At 40.1% G+C, this 18112-nt stretch overlaps 1 protein-coding gene across 1 annotated transcript in view; it reads right to left on the bottom strand.

Moving 5' to 3' along the window:
- Nucleotides 1-781: 781 nt before the first annotated feature.
- Nucleotides 782-18112, bottom strand: part of CYFIP1 (cytoplasmic FMR1 interacting protein 1) — a 136420-nt gene continuing 119089 nt past the window's right edge. The window contains exons 26-30 of the mRNA XM_049614145.1: nucleotides 9828-9900; nucleotides 9176-9270; nucleotides 4514-4752; nucleotides 3889-4036; nucleotides 782-1599 (exon numbers count right to left, since the gene is read on the bottom strand). Coding sequence (XP_049470102.1) covers nucleotides 1435-1599; nucleotides 3889-4036; nucleotides 4514-4752; nucleotides 9176-9270; nucleotides 9828-9900 — 720 coding nt within the window. The 3' untranslated portion in view covers nucleotides 782-1434. The remainder of the gene's footprint in view (nucleotides 1600-3888; nucleotides 4037-4513; nucleotides 4753-9175; nucleotides 9271-9827; nucleotides 9901-18112) is intronic.

Here is an 18112-nt window from a genome sequence, read left to right as displayed (position 1 = left end):
CTTATCAATAGCCTTATCTCCAGAAACCTGTAGACTCAAGTTACCTGGAGCCCCAACATCACCCTCTCCTCCATAGTGATATGGGGAACAAAGGCAGGAAGGAAATGGCAGGTAAAATTAAATTTCCTTAGAACCTGCAGCCCATTGACAAATACTTGAGGTAAATACAGAGTACAACATTTCTCTAGGAACCCCCTACTGTCTTAGTGTTAACGCTTTGCTAGAGGGAAAAATATCCTTAGCCTGACAATAGCTAGGCCTCCAGTATCCTGTGATTCTTTTTTAGCATATGAAAATCTCTTTGGAAACTTCCCCTTGCCTTTACCTCCCCCAACTCCCAGGTATATAATCAGTCTCTCCTCACTGTCCCGGGGCAGCTCTTTCTGCCCATGGGTCCTGTCCTCATGCTTTAATAAAATCATGTTTAAAAAAAATTTTTTTTAAGTTTATTTATTTATTTTGAGAGAGACAGAGACAAGGTGAGTAAGGGAGGGGCAGAGAGAAAAAGGAGAGAGAGAATCTCACGCAGGCTCTGGGCTGCTAGCGTGGAGCCTGATGAAACCAGCAAGATCATAACTCATGAAACTCATGAAACTCATCATAACTCATGAAACCAGCAAGATCATAACCTGACCCCAAACCAAGAGTTGGACACTTAACCAACTGACCCACCAGGCACCCCAACAGAATCACTTTTTTGCACCAAAGATGTGTCAAGAATTCTTTCTTGGCCATTGGCTCCAGACCCCCATCACTCCAAAACCTTATCAACAACACTAAATGAATGAACACAATTAAGTTTTATTAGTTTGATTTCTGTAACCTTTAAATCATACCTTACAAATTAGACTGTCACAACTGGATTTAGTAGAAGCAGAGGAATCAAGTTCACTATTTTCTGACACACTGACACAAAAAAAAGGAACAATGACTTAGAAAAGGTTATTCATAAAAGACCATCAGAAAAATCCCTAAACAAAAGCTAAATAAGCATTAAGTTTAATTCTAATTGGTAGTGGATTTTATTACAATGAGCTGGTATTAAGTTTCTTAAGTCCATAAATCTTTCCCCAAACATCACTGATCCTTTGCTAAGGAATATATGGATGAACTCAGCAGCATTTTGACATAGCTAGTTGTTGGAACATTCCATAGAAAAATGCAAAATAATTCTGTAAGAACATGATGGCAACAATTAGCAGCTAATATTCTCAGACTTTCTAATTACCAAAGGCATATACAATTTTAGTCTAGAAAAATAATTTTATAAAATTAAGCTTTTAAATTGAAAAGCACCCCCTTTAACAGGCACAGAGATACTGAAAAATAGTCACTAAAAATCTTACTAAATAGTTTATGGAAAGAAAAACATGCCCTTATAGTTATTAAATGCAGTCAGTACTGGGACTCTTCAAAAACATGATGTACATGTCCTCAGCTGCTGGCCAGGGACTGGTGGATAGGTGGCTGAAAACAGCGAACATGCTCCACAGGTGTGCTTTCTCCATCACCAGACTTCAAGTACTTGTCCAAGATAGTAATTATCTCATCATTTAGGATCTGGAACTTGCGAATTCTCTCCACCATTTTCTTCAATGGCTGCAACAGTTAAAATTAGGATGTTTTATTATTAAAACATGTACATTTATTTCATGTTTCAAAATGTCAGAATTTTCACATTTTCTCAAAAATTATAGCAAACTACTAGCACACATCTCTGTAATGTACCTATTGGAACAATGAATGTATTTTGCATTTAAACACATTTCTCTATCGGTTTCATACTACTGATGGTAGATTTACTTTTACAACTTAGACCTATTCATTCAACACACAGGTATTAAGAACCTGCTGTGTGCTAAAAATTGGTGATGTAAAGATGAAGATAATATAGTCAGTGGGGAAAGACCAGTAATCTAATACAAGTTTTAGATTTCCAGTTATTGTAGACAGGATACTTTGATAGATCCTCCCGGTTTAATAAAAGACACACACACACACACACACACACACACACACAGACACACAGACAGACACACACACACACGCACACACACACACACACACAGGAAGAAACTTTAAAAAGCACTGCAGGTTTTGTCTATGCAGGAAGTAAAGCAGAAGCCAGGACCTCCTCAGGGACAGATGCCACCAGCAGCAGTGAGATGAGGAGATGGCCTGGGCTGTAAGCAAGCTGGGCTACACCTGAAGCCATGGTCCCTCTAATTAGGCTAATGTGGCCCCAAGTTGGTAACAGCCTGTGGAGATGAGAAGCAAATAAATATCTTGGGAGAAAAGCAATCCAAATTAAGTTTAATTGGACAAGAGCTGGCAAATAAAAAACCTAACACACGAAACATTTCAGAATTTGAGATAACCTTTGAGGTCTCACATACTAGAATTAAAAAATATAATCCCATCAAATGTATAAAAAAAAATGGGAAAAATTCAGTGAAGAAGATAAAATGATCAATTACCACCAAGATTTGAACTAAATCAAACTTGTATGTATGTATGTATGTATGTGTGTATATATGTAGGCTTCACACATGTATGTATGTATATATGTACATACATAGGATTCACACTCAGTGTGGAGCCCAATGTTGTGCTTGAACTCATGACCCTGAGATCAAGTCAGGTGCTTAACCGATTGAACCACCCAGGCATCCTCCGAATCAAAAATTTAAAAATAAACTAGTATTTCTCAAAACTAAAAACAGCAGATTAGACACAGCTGAATGAATTAGATAACTGAATAAAGTACTCTGGGAACAGCCCAGAGAGACAAGAAAATGGGAGATACGGAAGGTAGAGTAGCCCCTCAAAGACGTCCATGCCTGAATCCCCAGAACCTATGAAAATGTTACCTTTCATGGCAAAAGAGACTGTAAATGTAGTTAAGATTAGACTTTAAAATGGGGAAACTACCCTGGATTTTCTAGGTGAATCCAACCTAATCATATGAGCAGAGAACTTCCTTCAGGTAGAGGCAGGAGATATAGCAGAAAGTTGATAGATTGGAAGCATGGGAGGGACTTGACCCACCTTGGCTGGAGGGGTTCATGTGGAAAGTAGAAGGATGTAGGCCAATGGGCAGTAAAGAAATGGGGACCTTGGTCCTCTAACTGCAAGGGACTGCAACCAGCCAACCACCTGAATGAGCCTGGAAGCAGATTCATCCCCAGAGGCTCCAGAAAGGAACACAGTGCTACAGACACACTAATTTTGGCCTTGAGATGATAAATAAAGTCAGTTGAGTCATTCTGTACCCAGACTTCTGACCTACAGAACTGTGAGAGAATGGGTGTTGTTTTAAACCACTAAGCCTGTGGAAATCTGTTGTGGATTTGGAACCTAATTAGAAAACTAACAGGATAAGGGATATGGAAACCAGAAGAATATCTAACAAGTAAGTAACTGCAGTCCTAAAAGAAAACAGAATGGAAGAAAACTAAAATATTTGAAAAGATAATGGCTGAGTATTTTCTAGAATTACAAAGAATCCATAAAATGACAAAGGGAAAAAGACCTAAAGAGCAGTCATAACAAAGAAATCAAACAAAACAAAACAAACCACACACATTTTGACTATAACAAAGGAAGCCAGAAACTGGAATAATATGCCAATAATCTAAAAATGCAGATTCTATAAGGCTGTATAATATGAAGCAGATCTAAGTACCCTAAAAAGAGAAAGAAAATGGAATAATTACTATTTGAATTGCCTGACTGCTTTACTTAGCAAGTATGTTTAGATTCATTTTGGAAAAGAAAGCTTCAGTTGGTGTCACCTTATGTATTGGGATGAAAAACATTCCCAGAAAAATAACTTTTAGTAAATATTTTGTGAAACTTCCACATAGTGGAAGATTCTCTTCCACATACCACATTTTTGATAATCTCATCTTTGCCATCATGTTTCTGGACTTTAAGTAGATGGTAGCAGAAATCCAGGACAGTGAAGCGCCGCTGTTGCCCAAGAAGTACAATGATCATACAGCCAGCCCAGTGGAGCCCGTCGCCAAAGCACTGCCTAGAAACAAGAAGCAACAAGGACAACAAGCAATCACAAACAATTATAAAGTCTTTTACAACTCGGTGTCCAGAATTCAATGACCAAGGGATCTACTGGGAACAGGCCAGGAAGGGAACGCCAAGCAGCAGATGACGTGTCCTTTTTGGTAAAAGTCTCTTTTGAGTTCCTTTGGCACACTGTTTCCTAACCTTCTTTCAGATCACAGACCCTCCAAGAACAATGATTCTATGAAGCTGTGGACACCCCCATCTAGAAAATGCACAGTTAAGAAAACTTAACTTACCTAAGTTTCCATGGGTTCAGAGAACACCTAGAAACTTCACCCCGAGTCACCTCCTGAGCATTAAGAACTTCCACTTAAATAGCTTTAAAGCAACTTGAAAAACTTCTAGTCCACTTCCAGAGGAATGTAGTCTTCTATGTGAGCCTAACACCAGCTTGTTCCCACTTTCCCCATCCACTGAGTACACTTACTCGACTGTAAACTCGTGTGTTCCCACAGGAATGCAGTAGACAAACTGCATGGCACTCCAAAGTCTGTGAAACTCAACACACTCATCCACATGCATGACTCCATTGCTGGGCAAAGGCCCACGCCAGATAGGGTCGTCCAGAAAGGTCCGGATCCGAGTCAGGATGACTTCAAACATAGATAGGCCACAGCAGAGACGTTCCTTTGTCAGCAAGTCCCCCTCTCTCGCTATTGCAATTTGCTGCAGAAAGGATGGAATGTTATGAGCCATGGCAGGCTCACTGCTGAAACCAAACTACCCAGATTTATTTCTGACTTACTTGAAAACTATCCTAATTTGCAGAAGAGGATTTCTAGAAATAAGCATCAGCAACATAAATATGTCAGCTATTACATATATGTCTTACTAGATTAAATATACTTCAGTCTAGGAGAACTGTCTACTATAGCCGTTCTTAACTGGGAGTGATTTTGCCTTCAGAAGACATGTGGCAATGTGTGGAGACATTTTTGATTGTCACAGCTTGGGGTGAGGTGAATGGCATCTAGTCAGCAGAGGTCAGGGATACTGTGTTCTAAAAAAATGTTTCTTAAATTTTATTCCAATGTAGTTAACAGACAGTGTCATAGTAGTTTCAGGTATACAATATAGTGATTCAACTATTCCACTCAGTGCTCATCAAGAAAATTATTTTTTTTAAGTGTATTTATTTATTTTTGAGAGAGAAAGCGGGAGAGACAGAGAGAGAGCACGAGTGGGGAGCAGGGGAGGGGCAGAGAGAGACAAGGAGACACAGAATCCGAAACAGGCTCCAGGCTCCCAGCTGTCAGCACAGAGCCTAATGAGGGGTTCAGACTCACAAGGCTCAGCCTAAGTAAGGTGCTCAACTGACTGAGCCATCCAGGTGTCCTCAGAAAAGTGTTTTATTCTTAATCCCCTTCACCTATTTCACCCACCTTCCCTCTAACAACCATCAGTTTGTTCTCTGCAGTTGGGTTTTGTAAATTCCACATATGAGTGAAATCACATTGTATTTGCCTTTCTCTGACTAGCTTATTTCGCTTACATTATACTCTAGCTCCATCCATATTGTTGCAAATGGCAAGATTTCATTTCTTGATGGTTGAATGACATTCCACTGTGTTTATATATATATATATATATATATATACACACACATACATATACATATATATGTATATGTATATATGTATACATGCACACATACATACCCCATATCTTCTTTATCCATTCATTTATCAATGGACATGTGGGCTGTTTCCATAACTTGCTTTTTTTAAGTAATATCGCAATAAAAACGGGTGCGTTTAACTTTTCAAATTAGTGTTTTTGTATTCCTTGGGTAAATACCCAGTAGTGCGATTACTGGATCCTAGATATAGTTCGTTCTACCTATCCATCTATCTATCTATCTATCTATTTATTTAATTTAATGAGGAACCTCCATACTGTTTTCCAAAGTGGACCCACCAGTTTGCATTGCCACCAACAGTGCAAGAAAGTTCCCTTTTTTACAACATCCTTGCCAACACTTATTGTTTCTTGTATTTAGGCTTTCAGCTATTATGAGAGGTGTGAGATGATATCTCATTGTAGTTTTGATTTGCATTTCCTGATGATGAATGAGTGATGTTAGCTCCTCATGTGTCTATTGGCCATCTGGATGTCTTCTTTGGAGAAATATCTGTTTAAGTCTTCTGCTCATATTTAATTGGATTTGGTTTTTTAGTGTCAGTTGTATAAGTTCTTTATATATATTGGATACTAACCCATTATCGGATGTCACTAGCAAATATCCCCTACCATTCAGCAGTTTGCCTTTTAGTTTTGTTGGTTGTATCCTTTGTTATGCAAAAACTTTTTACTCTGATGAAATCCCAATAGTTTATTTTTATAGTTTTGTTTTCCTTGCCTCAAGACACATATCTAGTAAGATGTTGTTATGGCCAATGTCAGAAAAATTACTGCCTTTGTTCTCCTCTAGGACTTTCATGGTTTGAGGTCTCACATTTAGGTCTTTAAACAATTTTGAATTTATTTTTGTATATGGCATAAGAAAGTGATCTAGTTTCATTCTTTTGCATGTAGTTGTCAAGTTTTCCCAACACCATTTGTTGAAAAGACTATCTTTTTCCCATTTCGTATTTTTCCCCCTTTGTCAAAGATGAATGGACCATATAATTGAAGCATTGTTTCTGGACTTTCTACCCTATTCCATTGATCTCTTTTTGTGCCAGTGCCATACTGTTTGATTACTACAGCTCTGGAATATAACTTGAAATCTGGAATTATGATACTTTCAGCTTTTTTGTTTGTTTGTTTGTTTTCTCTCAAGATTGCTGTGGCTACTTGGGATTTCTTTGTGGTTCCACACAAATTTTACCATTCTTTGTTCTAGTTCTGTGAAAATGCTGTTGGTATTTTGATAGGGATTGCATTATATCTGTAGGTTGCTTTGGCTAATATGGATATTTAATAATATTTATTCTCCCAATCCATGAACATGAAATATCTATCCATTTGTTTCTATCATCTTCACTTTCTTTCAGCAATATTTTATAATTTTCAGAGTACAGGTCTTTTACCTCCTTGGTTAAGTTTACTCTTAAATATCTTATTATTTTTGGTGCAATTATAAATGGGATTGTCTAAATATTTCTTTCTGCTCCTTCATTAGTGTACAGATTAGTACAATGGATTTCTGTACATTGATTTTGTATCCTGGGAATATACTGAATTCATTTATTAGTTCTAGTAGTTTTATGATGGAGTCTTTAGGGTTTTCTATATATAGTATCATGTTATCTGCAAATAATGAAAGTTTTACTTCTTCCTTACCAATTTGGATGCTTTTTATTTCTTTTTGTTGCCTGAGTGCTATGGCTAGGCCTTCCAGTACTAAGTTGAATAAAACTGGTGAGAGTGGACATCCTGTCTTGTTCCTGATCTTAGGGGAAAAGTTCTGTTTTTCACCATTGAGTATGATGTTCACTGTGGGTTTTTTATATAAAGTCTGCATTATGTTGAGGTATGTTCTCTCTAAACCTACTTTGTTGAAGGTTTTTATCAGGAATGGATATTGTACTTTGCTAAATCCTTTTTCTAAGTCTATTGAGATGATCATATGGTTGTTATCCTTTCTCTTACTGATGTATCACACTGATTGATCAGTGGTGAGTGAACCACCCTTGCATCCTAGGAATGAACTCTCTGTGTCTCTTTCTATGTGTTAGGAAAATCAGCTATGTCTCCTGTTCTCGAAAGAAGTAGCTTTTATGAAGAGGTCCTGTAGTGCCACTTAAGGTGTGTCTCCTATATATGTTATGCGTGTCCTGCTGTTGTGGCTGAGCTTTTCCTTCAGTTGTCTGCAGTGGCTCTTTGCCTATTGTGGGTACTTGCTTGGTTCCTGTGGTGTTAATGGGCCAGTCTCATGCTGCCTAGGGCTTGAGTTGAGTCAGACTAGGTGTTTGCCAGAGATGCAGTAGCACCAAACTACAGCTGCTTTCTCTGTACTGTCCCCTGAGCTTTCGTTGGTGGGCAGGGCCTGCAGCCAGACTGGTTGTCTGCCCCCAGCCAACTGCTGGGCCCACCGTTTGACTTGTGTGTGTGGTTATCTTTCCCTCTGTCCAGGGTAAGAGTCATTCTGGACTGGCACTGACCCTTGTCAAGGTACTTGCACACTGCCAGGCCTGTGGCACTGCCCTCGATGGGCTCTGGCCAAGAGCATATTGGAGGGGAGGAGCTGTAATGGCAAGGGGCAGGGGAGCCTGGTATCTGGTGGTATTAGCAAAGTTTGTGCAGCACCAGTCCTCTGTAGGGGGTTCCTGCTATACTGGGACTGAAAGTGAGCCTGTCTAGAGGGTGTGGATCTGCTGCAGCACAGCGGGGAGTGGGGTAGCAATGTTAGCAAGTTAGGCAGTAAGTGTCAACATGGTGCTGGCTATACTGAAGGTGGCCATGAGTTTATGCTGGGGGCAGGGGATGGAAATGGTGCCTGCCAGCTCCTTTGTTCCTGGAGAAATCTTCCAAGGATCTCAATCCCTCCAAGATGCGCTCTGAGATGAGTAAACTACTCTCCTTTTCATTTGCCTCAGGTGTTTTTCACACTGTTGCTTCTATGCTATATTTCCATGAGGCTGTTGTGCCAGGGATACTGTTCAACATCCTACAATTCATAAGACAGCCCCCACAACAAAAAATTATCTGGTCCAAACTGGGGACAGTGCCACAACTATGAAACCCAGCTCTAGCTTAAGTTGATATAAAATCATGGAACTCTACCCTGACACCTTGCCTCCTATAGGAGACTCCCACTTTCTGTTATTAAAAACCTATGAAAAAAGCCTTCTTCATGAAAGGACAGACCACACAAAAAAGTAACATTTACTGTGTACATCTTACATGCTAGGTGATGTCCTAAGCCCTTTACACATGTTAGCTCACTTAAACTTCCCAATCATCCTGGGACAAGGTCCAGTTACAAACCCCACTGGAGACACTGAGGCCTGAGAGGGCCCATCCAACCTCATTACACCTTCCAGGGTGGGTCATCCAGAACCTGTGTTCTGAAGCCCCAGCCGTGCCAGTGGTCTGATGTGCATACCAAACTTGCCACAGTGACAGCTGTCACAGTATGCATTACCTGAGGGGTTCCCAGTCTTTCAATCAGAGGGACAAGATGCAGTGGGGCGTACTTTGATTCTAGTCTTTTCATTTTGGCATCAAGTCTCTCTCCCTCTGCAGTAGAAAAAAATATTTTAATTTTTTTTTAACTTTCTGTTCCTTTGCATGGAAAATGATTGCTGAAGTTTAATTTTGTCAAAGAAACACATGAAGATTTCTTAAAATTATACACACAGATTCTCTGAACATTGTTTTAGAAAACTGGTTCATTTGATATTTTAACTCAAAATGACAGAACTGATTTTCTGTTCAATATTCATTTTTTTAAACACTAAAAATTATAAATGTAATCAAAATCAAAGAATAGTACAAAAACTCTCTGTACCCATTTGTTATAATGAGGATCAACTCGTGCCACTCTTGTTTCATAGATACTCAACATCCCCTGCTATTCTGAAGCACATCCAAGATATACCGTTTTAGTCTTAAATATTTCAATTATTCAATATTAATTTAACTATGTTACATTTCCAGTTACCTTCAGTTATGACTGAACAGGGACCAAACTCAAACAAAACTAGCACTGAGTTCTCTGGTCACAAAGACCACGTGTCACCACTCAACACTGCATAGGCAATCTGGACTCCCTGGTCAGAGGCACAGAAACTCACCTTTCACATGGACTCTTGGCAAGATGTTCTGAAATGGGGCTGCATGCAATAGGTCACACACTTCTTCTAAAGACTACAGCAAAGGAACAGAAGGTTGCATTAGGAAGTTTACCTCACCGCAAAGACAGACAGAAGTCTGGTGCTGAAAACAAGATCTATATCTTTGTCATTTTAGTGTAAAATAAATAGTCTAAGCAGCACTGTGCAGAACTCTCTGGAATGATGGAAATGTATTGTTTGTGCTATACACTTAGTTACTAGCCACATGTGGCTAGTACACCTGAATAACTGAATTTCAAATTTTATTTACTTTTGCTACCTGCCTCTTAAGTTTGTAATTGAGTTATAAGACTTTATAACAAGACACCACTGCACAGACAGGAGGAAGGTGCTTCCTCTGTGAGCAGCACTAGAGGCAGAAAGAAAGGCAGCATCATTCTTGCACCCAAACCAAGTTCTGAGTAGTCATCTTGAACCTGCTTTTGGAACACAACTCTTTTAAAGAGGTAATAAAAAGAAGACCCATTCTCCAGAATATTGCAGTGTAGAGGTAGAGTTTACTTCTAATATCACAAGAGTTGCAGAACTAAAAACCCACCATGAATCTAAAGGTGGTCAAGAATAGGGCTTATTGGGGCGCCTGGGTGGCTCAGTCGGTTAAGCGTCCGACTTCGGCTCAGGTCATGATCTCGCGGTCCGTGAGTTCGAGCCCCGCGTCGGGCTCTGGGCTGATGGCTCGGAGCCTGGAGCCTATTTCCGATTCTGTGTCTCCCTCTCTCTCTGCCCCTCCCCCGTTCATGTTCTGTCTCTCTCTGTCTCAAAAATAAATAAACGTTAAAAAAAAAAAATTAAAAAAAAAAGAACAGGGCTTATTTCCAGAGTCTGAAGGCTCTTAAACCACAAAAAAGGGTCCCTAAGATTGGTGTGTTCACCATGGGGCAGGCAGAAGAGGTGAGTAAGCTCCCTCTCAATCTACATCAGGCTCTCCACAGAACCTTCTACTGTATACCCATCTTAAAATCTTATAATTCTATAATAATTAAAAAAAATTATTAAACAAAAGAACTATTAACAGAAGGTCAAGACATATACCAACTGATGCTATTTTCCCTTCCAAGGATCTCCCCAGATGATGGCAAAGGTAAGACCAAGAAAAGGAAGATAAGACTTTCTGTACTTATAAGTGAGTGTCCTATGGTCACCTAACATAAATCTAGTGCAGCAGCCAGTTAGCTGTGACCTGTTCAACCAGGAGACTGACCCCTCCACACTCTGCCTTCTATTCCTGAGGCCAGCACCAAAGCATGAGCTCTTCATGTAGAATATATGTAGTAGAAGCCACCTCTGGGCCAGTGTACCCAGGACCTGTTCGCTTGGGCCTTCTAGTCTAGGCGAAGAAGGTGTGGAGGAGAGAAGAACAAGATAAAAAAAAAAAGGGACATGATCAGATGATGATTGCATGGTACGCAAACACATAATGAAGTGTGATGTCAATGGAATAATGTGCAGCTCAAAAAAGATAAGAAATGTAGAGTGATCTCCAGGATATATTTACTGTCGAGTGAAAACAATAATGAGGAGATGAATGAATGGTCAGAGTGTAAGGGGGTCAGTTGGAAGCTGATTGACTGCAAGAAAAGTACTCAGGGAAATGGATGGAGGATGGGAAACTTTGACAAGGGACCATAGCTACCAGGTAGGATGCTGGAGGCAGAGCCACACACAAGGAGAGCTGTGCAGGCAGTAAAGTAGCCTACAGGCCAGCAATACCATTCAAGACAGGTGGTTCATCCAGCTGTGCTGCTTCCAGGTGTTATTGCCAATGAGCTCAAATTTTTGCCCCCAAACCGAAGCAAACAAACAAACAAACAAACAAACAAACAAAAAAGAACAGCTATAAAAACAATAAAAACTAAAGACTATAAATATAAAAACTATTGTTAAAAACTATAAAAACTACCATTAAAAACAAATAAGCAATGAAAACTATTCTAAAATCAAAACTATTCTAAAATAAAAAGTTTAATGGAGGCACAGCTAAGATGGCAGAGTAGCAGGGGTCCCTAGGCTTGTCTCGTACTTCGAACATAGCTAGATAAATATCAAATCATTCTGAATACCCAAGACATCGATCTAAGGACTGAAAGAACAAACTGCACAACTAGAGGGAGAGAAGAGTCCACCTCAAGGGAGGTAGGAGGTGCAGATACATGGTTTGGGGAAGAAACAGATCATGGGTGCTGCAGAGAGGAGGGAGCCCTGGTCGTTGAGAGGCAAGAGAGAGGCATACACAAGGTATACACAGGCCCTGAGGCAGACACAAGGAAAACACTTCCTCAAAGCCACTGACTAGGAAAAAAAGAGAGGCTGATTTCCTTTTTTAAAAATTTTTTTTTAACGTTTTATTTTTGAGACAGAGAGAGACAGAGCATGAACGGGGGAGGGTCAGAGAGAAAGAGGGGGAGACACAGAATCTGAAACAGGCTCCAGGTTCTAAGCTGTCAGCACAGAGCCCGACGCGGGGCTTGAACTCACGAACCGCGAGATCATGACCTGAGCTGAAGTCAGACACTTAACCGACTGAGCCACCCAGGCGCCCTGAGAGGCTGATTTTCTTGAGTTTCTGCAACCAGTGGGGCTCAAAGACTGGAGTGTTGGTCCATTGTGTGGCTAGTATAAAGCTCTGAGGGTACTGCAGTGCTCCTGTAGAGAAGACAGGAGGCAGAAGGCATGATCTGAGGATCCCGTGGACCGAGCTGGGAGAGACCGTTCCTCCTTCTTGGAGCGCATCTGAGAGAGGTGGCATTGCCTCTCTAGGGACAAAGGAGTGGAGGGCATCATTTCCCTCCCCCACACCTCAGCATAGGCCCAGGGATACCTGCTGAGGGTGGCTAACCTGTACACTGGCTCTTTATTGTACTTTACTTAAAACCCCATCCTCCTGCACTTTGTACAACTATCCTTCTGGAACAAACCTGCATCAGTCCCGGTGTGGCAAGACCCTCCTCAAGGGGATGAGTGCAGATCTCCGCCATGCTAGGTCCCTAAAGTCTGGAGTTTTAAAACTCAGTTGGCCTGGCTGGGATAGAGCTCAAAGTGTACTGCACTGCTCCAAGCAGGCAAGCAACTTGGACCCAGACAGTGTGAAAGCAGCGTTCTGAAGGATGCTTGGGACACACAAGGAGAAACTGCTCCCTCCTCTGGGAGGGCTTCTTGAACAGAAGCAAGCATGAACTCCCCTCTCTGGACAAAGGAGCTGGCTGGAGCCATTTCCTCCCCTGCCCCTCAGCATAAACTAACTTCAGTAAATACCACAGCGTCAATACTGGCTGCCTAAACTGCTTACACCAAGCTCCACCCTCCTGTGCTATGCTGGTAGTGCTTTTCTTGGGCAAGTATGCCTAAGGACCAGCGCCGCTGGCCTATTCTCCAGAAGAACAGCACAAATTCCCACACACACTATGTCTAAGGACCATGGAGTTCTACAAAGCTTTAGCTCTAGTGGAAATAGAATCCAGTCTCTTTTAACAAGCAGACAAGAGCACACCTAGTTAAAAGTTGCTATATTCTGGCAATGGTCCAGACTTTCCCCACCGCAGGCAAGAAGAAACTGCAGAGGACTGACCTGAAGGAAAGAGCAGCCGTAACACAGCAGCACAGTGCATACAATATGCACCAGAGACACTTCTTGAAACACTAGGCCCTGGACATTATATGACCTCTTCTTCATAAAGCCATTAACTCTCAGGAGCAGGAAACATAACGGCTTTCCTAACACACAGAAGAAGACAGAGAACTAGAAAAAATGCAAGACAGAGGAATTCATCCCAAAAGAAAGAACAAGAAAAGGTCACAGCCAGGGATCTAATCGAAACAGATATAAGTAATATGCCTGATCCAGAACTTAAAGAAATAATCATAACTAACTGAGCTTGAGAAAAGCATCAAATACACCAGGGAGTCCCTTACCACAGAGATAAAAGAGCTAAAAACTAATCAGACCAAAATGAAAAAATGCAGTAACTAATTATCAAAACTGCCTGGATGTAATGACAAGGATGGAAGAAGCAGAGGAATGAATAGGTAACATAAAAAAATACAATTATGGGAAATAATGAAGAACAAAAGAGGGAAAGAAGTATCATGGATCACATAGAGAATTCAGTGACTCCATAAAATGTAATAACACTGATATCATAGGAGTCTCAGAGGAAAAGGGAGAGAAGGGGGCAGAAGGTTCATTTGAGGAAATTATAGCCAAAAACCTCCCTAATCTGACAAATGAAACAGACCTCCAAATCCAGGAGGCACAAAGAATTCCCATAAAAATCAACAAAAGCAGGCCAGCACCAAGACATATTGTAGTTAAATTTGCAAACAATAGAGACAAAGACAGATCCTAAAAGAAGCAAGACAAAAGAAGTCCTTAATTTACAAGGGAAGACAAATAAGGTTAGCAACAGATCTGTCCACAGAAACTTGGCAGACAAGAAAAAGGCATGATATATTCAATGTGCTGAATGGGAAAAATCTGCAGCCAAGAATACTCTATCTAGCCAGCAAGGCTATCATTCAGAATAGGAGAGATAAAGAGTTTCTCAGACAAACAAAAACTAAAGGAGTTTGTAACCACTAAACGCCCCCTGTAAGAAATATTAAAGGGGATTCTTCAAGTGGAATGAAGGAAGAAAAGTGACAAAGACTAAAAACGAACACAGACAAAAGAAATTAATAAAATGGCACTAACTTCATATCTATCAATAATTATCCTGAAAGTAAACAGACTAAATGCTCCAATCAAAAGACAAAGGATGTCAGAACTGATTAAAAAAACAACAAAAAAACCCCGACCCATCTGTACAACTGCCTTTCATAGCTCATTGTAGATCTAAAGACATCTGCAGATTGAAAGTAAGGAGATGGAGAGACACTTACCATGCAAATGGATGTCAAAAGAAAGCCAGAGTAGCCATACTTCTATCAGACAAACTAGATTTAAAAAAAGATTTTTTTAAAGTTTATTTTTGAGACAGACAGAGCAAGCAGGGGAGGGGCAGAGAGAGAAGGAGAGAGAGAATCCCAAGCAGGCTCTGCACTGTCAGCATGGAGCCTGATGCAGGGCTCGAACCCACAAAATGCGAGATCATGACCTGAACCGAAACCAAGAGTTGGACGTTTAACCAACTGAGCCACACAGGCGCCCCAAGACAAACTAGATTTTAAACGACTGACTGCAAAGAGATGAATAAGGGCACTACATCATAATAAAGGGGTCTATCCAACAAAAAGTACTAACAATTGTAAATATTTATGGCCCCAACTTGAGAGAAGCTAAATATATAAAACAATTAATAACAAACATAAAGAAACACACTAACAGTAATACAAGAATAGTAGGGGACTTCAACACCCCACTTATAACAATGGACAAATCATCTAAGCAGAAAATCAACAAGGAAACAATGGCTTTGATGACATACTGAACCAAATGAACTTAACAAACATATTGAGAACATTCCATCCTAAAGCAGTAGAAAACACATTCTATTCAAGTGCAATGGGACATTCTCTAGAATAGATCACATACTGAGTCACAAGTCAGGTCTCAACAAGTACCAAGAGTGAGATCATACCATGCCTATTTTCAAACCACAGTACTTTGAAATTTGAAGTCAACCACATGAAAAAATTTGGAAAGACCACATACATGGGGGCTAAAGAACATCCTACTAAGAATGAATGGGTCAACCAGGAAATAAAAAAATAATAAATGAGGGGCATCTAGGTAGCTCAGTCAGTTAAGCACTGACTCTCGATTTCAGCTCAGGTCATAATCTCATGGCTCGTGAAATCAAGCCCGACAGTGGGCTCTGCGCTGATGGCGTAGAGCCTGCTTGGGACTCTCTTTCTCTCTCTCCCTCTGTCCCTCCCCAACTCATGCACTCTTTCTCTCTCTCTCTCTCTCTCTCTCTCTCTGAAAATAAATTAAAAAACATTAAAAAAATATTAAAAAAAAAATGAAAATTAAACAAATACCTGGAAACAAATGAAAATTAAAACACAATGGTTCAAAACCTTTGTGATGCAGGAAAAGCAGTCCTGAGTGAGTTATATAGCGATAGAGGTTTACCTCAAGAAGCCAGAAAAATCTCAAATAGACAACCTAACCTTATACATAAAGGAGCTAGGAAAAAAAAAAAAAAAAATGAAGCCTGGGGTGCCTGGGTTGGTTAAGCAGTTGGTTAAGCAGCTGACTGCAGCTCAGGTCATGATCTCGCAGTCCATGAGTTCAAGCCCCGCATCAGGCTCTGTGCTGACAGCTCAGAGCCTGGACCCTACTTTGGATTCTGTGTCTCCCTCTCTCTCTGCTCCTCCCCTGCTTGTGCTCTATCTCTCTCTGTCTCTCAAAAATAAATAAATGTTAAAAAAAAAAAAAAAAAAGAAGCCTAAAGCCAGCAGAAGGAAAATAATAAAGATTAGAGCAGAAATCAATGATATAGAAACTAAAAAACCCCCCAACAGAATAGATGAATGAAACCAGGAGCTGCTTCTTTTAAAAAATTAATAAAATTGGTAACCCCCTAGCCAGACTTACCAAAGAGAAAAGAAAAAGGACCCAAGTAAATGAAATCACTAATGAGAGAGGAGAAATCACAACGAACACCATATGTATACAAAAAATTATGGGAGTATTATGAAAAATCATATGCCCCCAAATTGGGCAATCTTGAAGAAATAGATAAATTCCTAGAAACTACAACAACTAAAACAGGAAGAAGTAGAAAAGTTGAGCAAAGAATATCCAGCAAAGAAATTGAATCAGTAAGCAAAAATCTCCCAACAAACAAAAGCCCAGGGCCAGATGGCTTCCCAGGGGAATTCTACCAAATACTTAAAGAAGAGCTAACCTTTTCTTCTCAAACTATCCAAAAAAATAGAAACGGAAGGAAAACTTCCAAACTCATTCTATGACTCCAGCATTACCCTAATTCCAAAACAAGACAAAGACTCCACTTAAAAAGAGAACTACAGACCAATATCCCTGATGAACATCGATGCAAAAATTCTCAATAAAATACTAGCAAATCGAATCCAACAGTACATTAAAAGTATCATTCACTACAATCAAGTGGGATTTATTCCAGGGTTGAAAGGGGAGCTCAATATTCTCAGGTCAATTGATGTGATCCACCACGTTAATAAAAGAAAGGATGGGAAACATATGATCCTCTCAATAGATGCAGAAAAAGCATTTGACAAAGTACTGCATCCATTCTTGCTGAAAACCCTCAAAAAAGTAGGTTTAGAGGGAACTTAACATAATAGAGACTGGCCATCTATGAAAAAATCACAGCTAATGTTATCCTTAATGGGGAATAACTGAGAGCTTTTTCCTCTACGGTCAGGAACGAGATAGGGATGTCAACACTCAAGACAGTTACTTAACATAATACTGGAAGTCCTAGCCACAGGAACCAGATAACACAAAGAAATCAAAGGAATCCAAATTGGCAAGGAAGAAGTCAAACTTTCACTATTTGCAGACAACATGATACTCTATGTAGAAAACCCAAAAGACTCTACCAAAAATTTGCTAGAACTGATATATGAATTAAGTAAAGTTGCAGGATACAATATCAATGTACAGAAATCTACTGCATTTCTCTACACCAATAATGAGGCAGTAGAGAGAGGAATCAAGGAATCGATCCCATTTATAATTGCTCCAAAAGGAATTACCTTTTGTGAGTCATGATCTCACAGTTGATGAGTTCGAGCCCCAAGTTGGGCTCTGTGCTGACAGCTCAGAGCCTGGAGCCTGCTTTGGATTCTGTGTCTCCCTCTCTCTCTGACCCTCCCTCGCTCAGGCCCTGTCTGTCTCTGTCTCAAAAATAAATAAACATTAAAAAAATTAAAAAAAAATATCTATACTACTCAAAGCAATGTACATGGAATGCAGTCCCTATCAAAATACCACCAGCATGTTTCACAGTGCTAGAACAAGCAATCCTAAAATTTTTATCGAACCACAGAAGATTTTGAATAGCCAATGCAATCCTGGAAAAGAAAACCAAAGCTGGAGGCATCACAATTCCAGATTTTAAGCTATATTACAAAGCTGTAGTCATCAAGACAGTATGGTGCTGGCACAAAACAGACACACAGATTGAAGGAACAAAACGGAAAACCCAGAAACAGATCCACAACTATATGGTCAACTAATCTTCAACAAAGCAGGAGTCTCAGTGGTGGAACCTGCATTCTCTCTCTCTGAGCCCCAGAGC

This window comes from Panthera uncia (genome assembly GCF_023721935.1).
Source record: "Panthera uncia isolate 11264 chromosome B3 unlocalized genomic scaffold, Puncia_PCG_1.0 HiC_scaffold_1, whole genome shotgun sequence".
Lineage (NCBI taxonomy): Eukaryota > Metazoa > Chordata > Mammalia > Carnivora > Felidae > Panthera > Panthera uncia.
The sequence above is the reverse complement of the archived record's forward strand: the minus strand, read 5'-3'. Positions and strand labels throughout refer to the sequence as shown.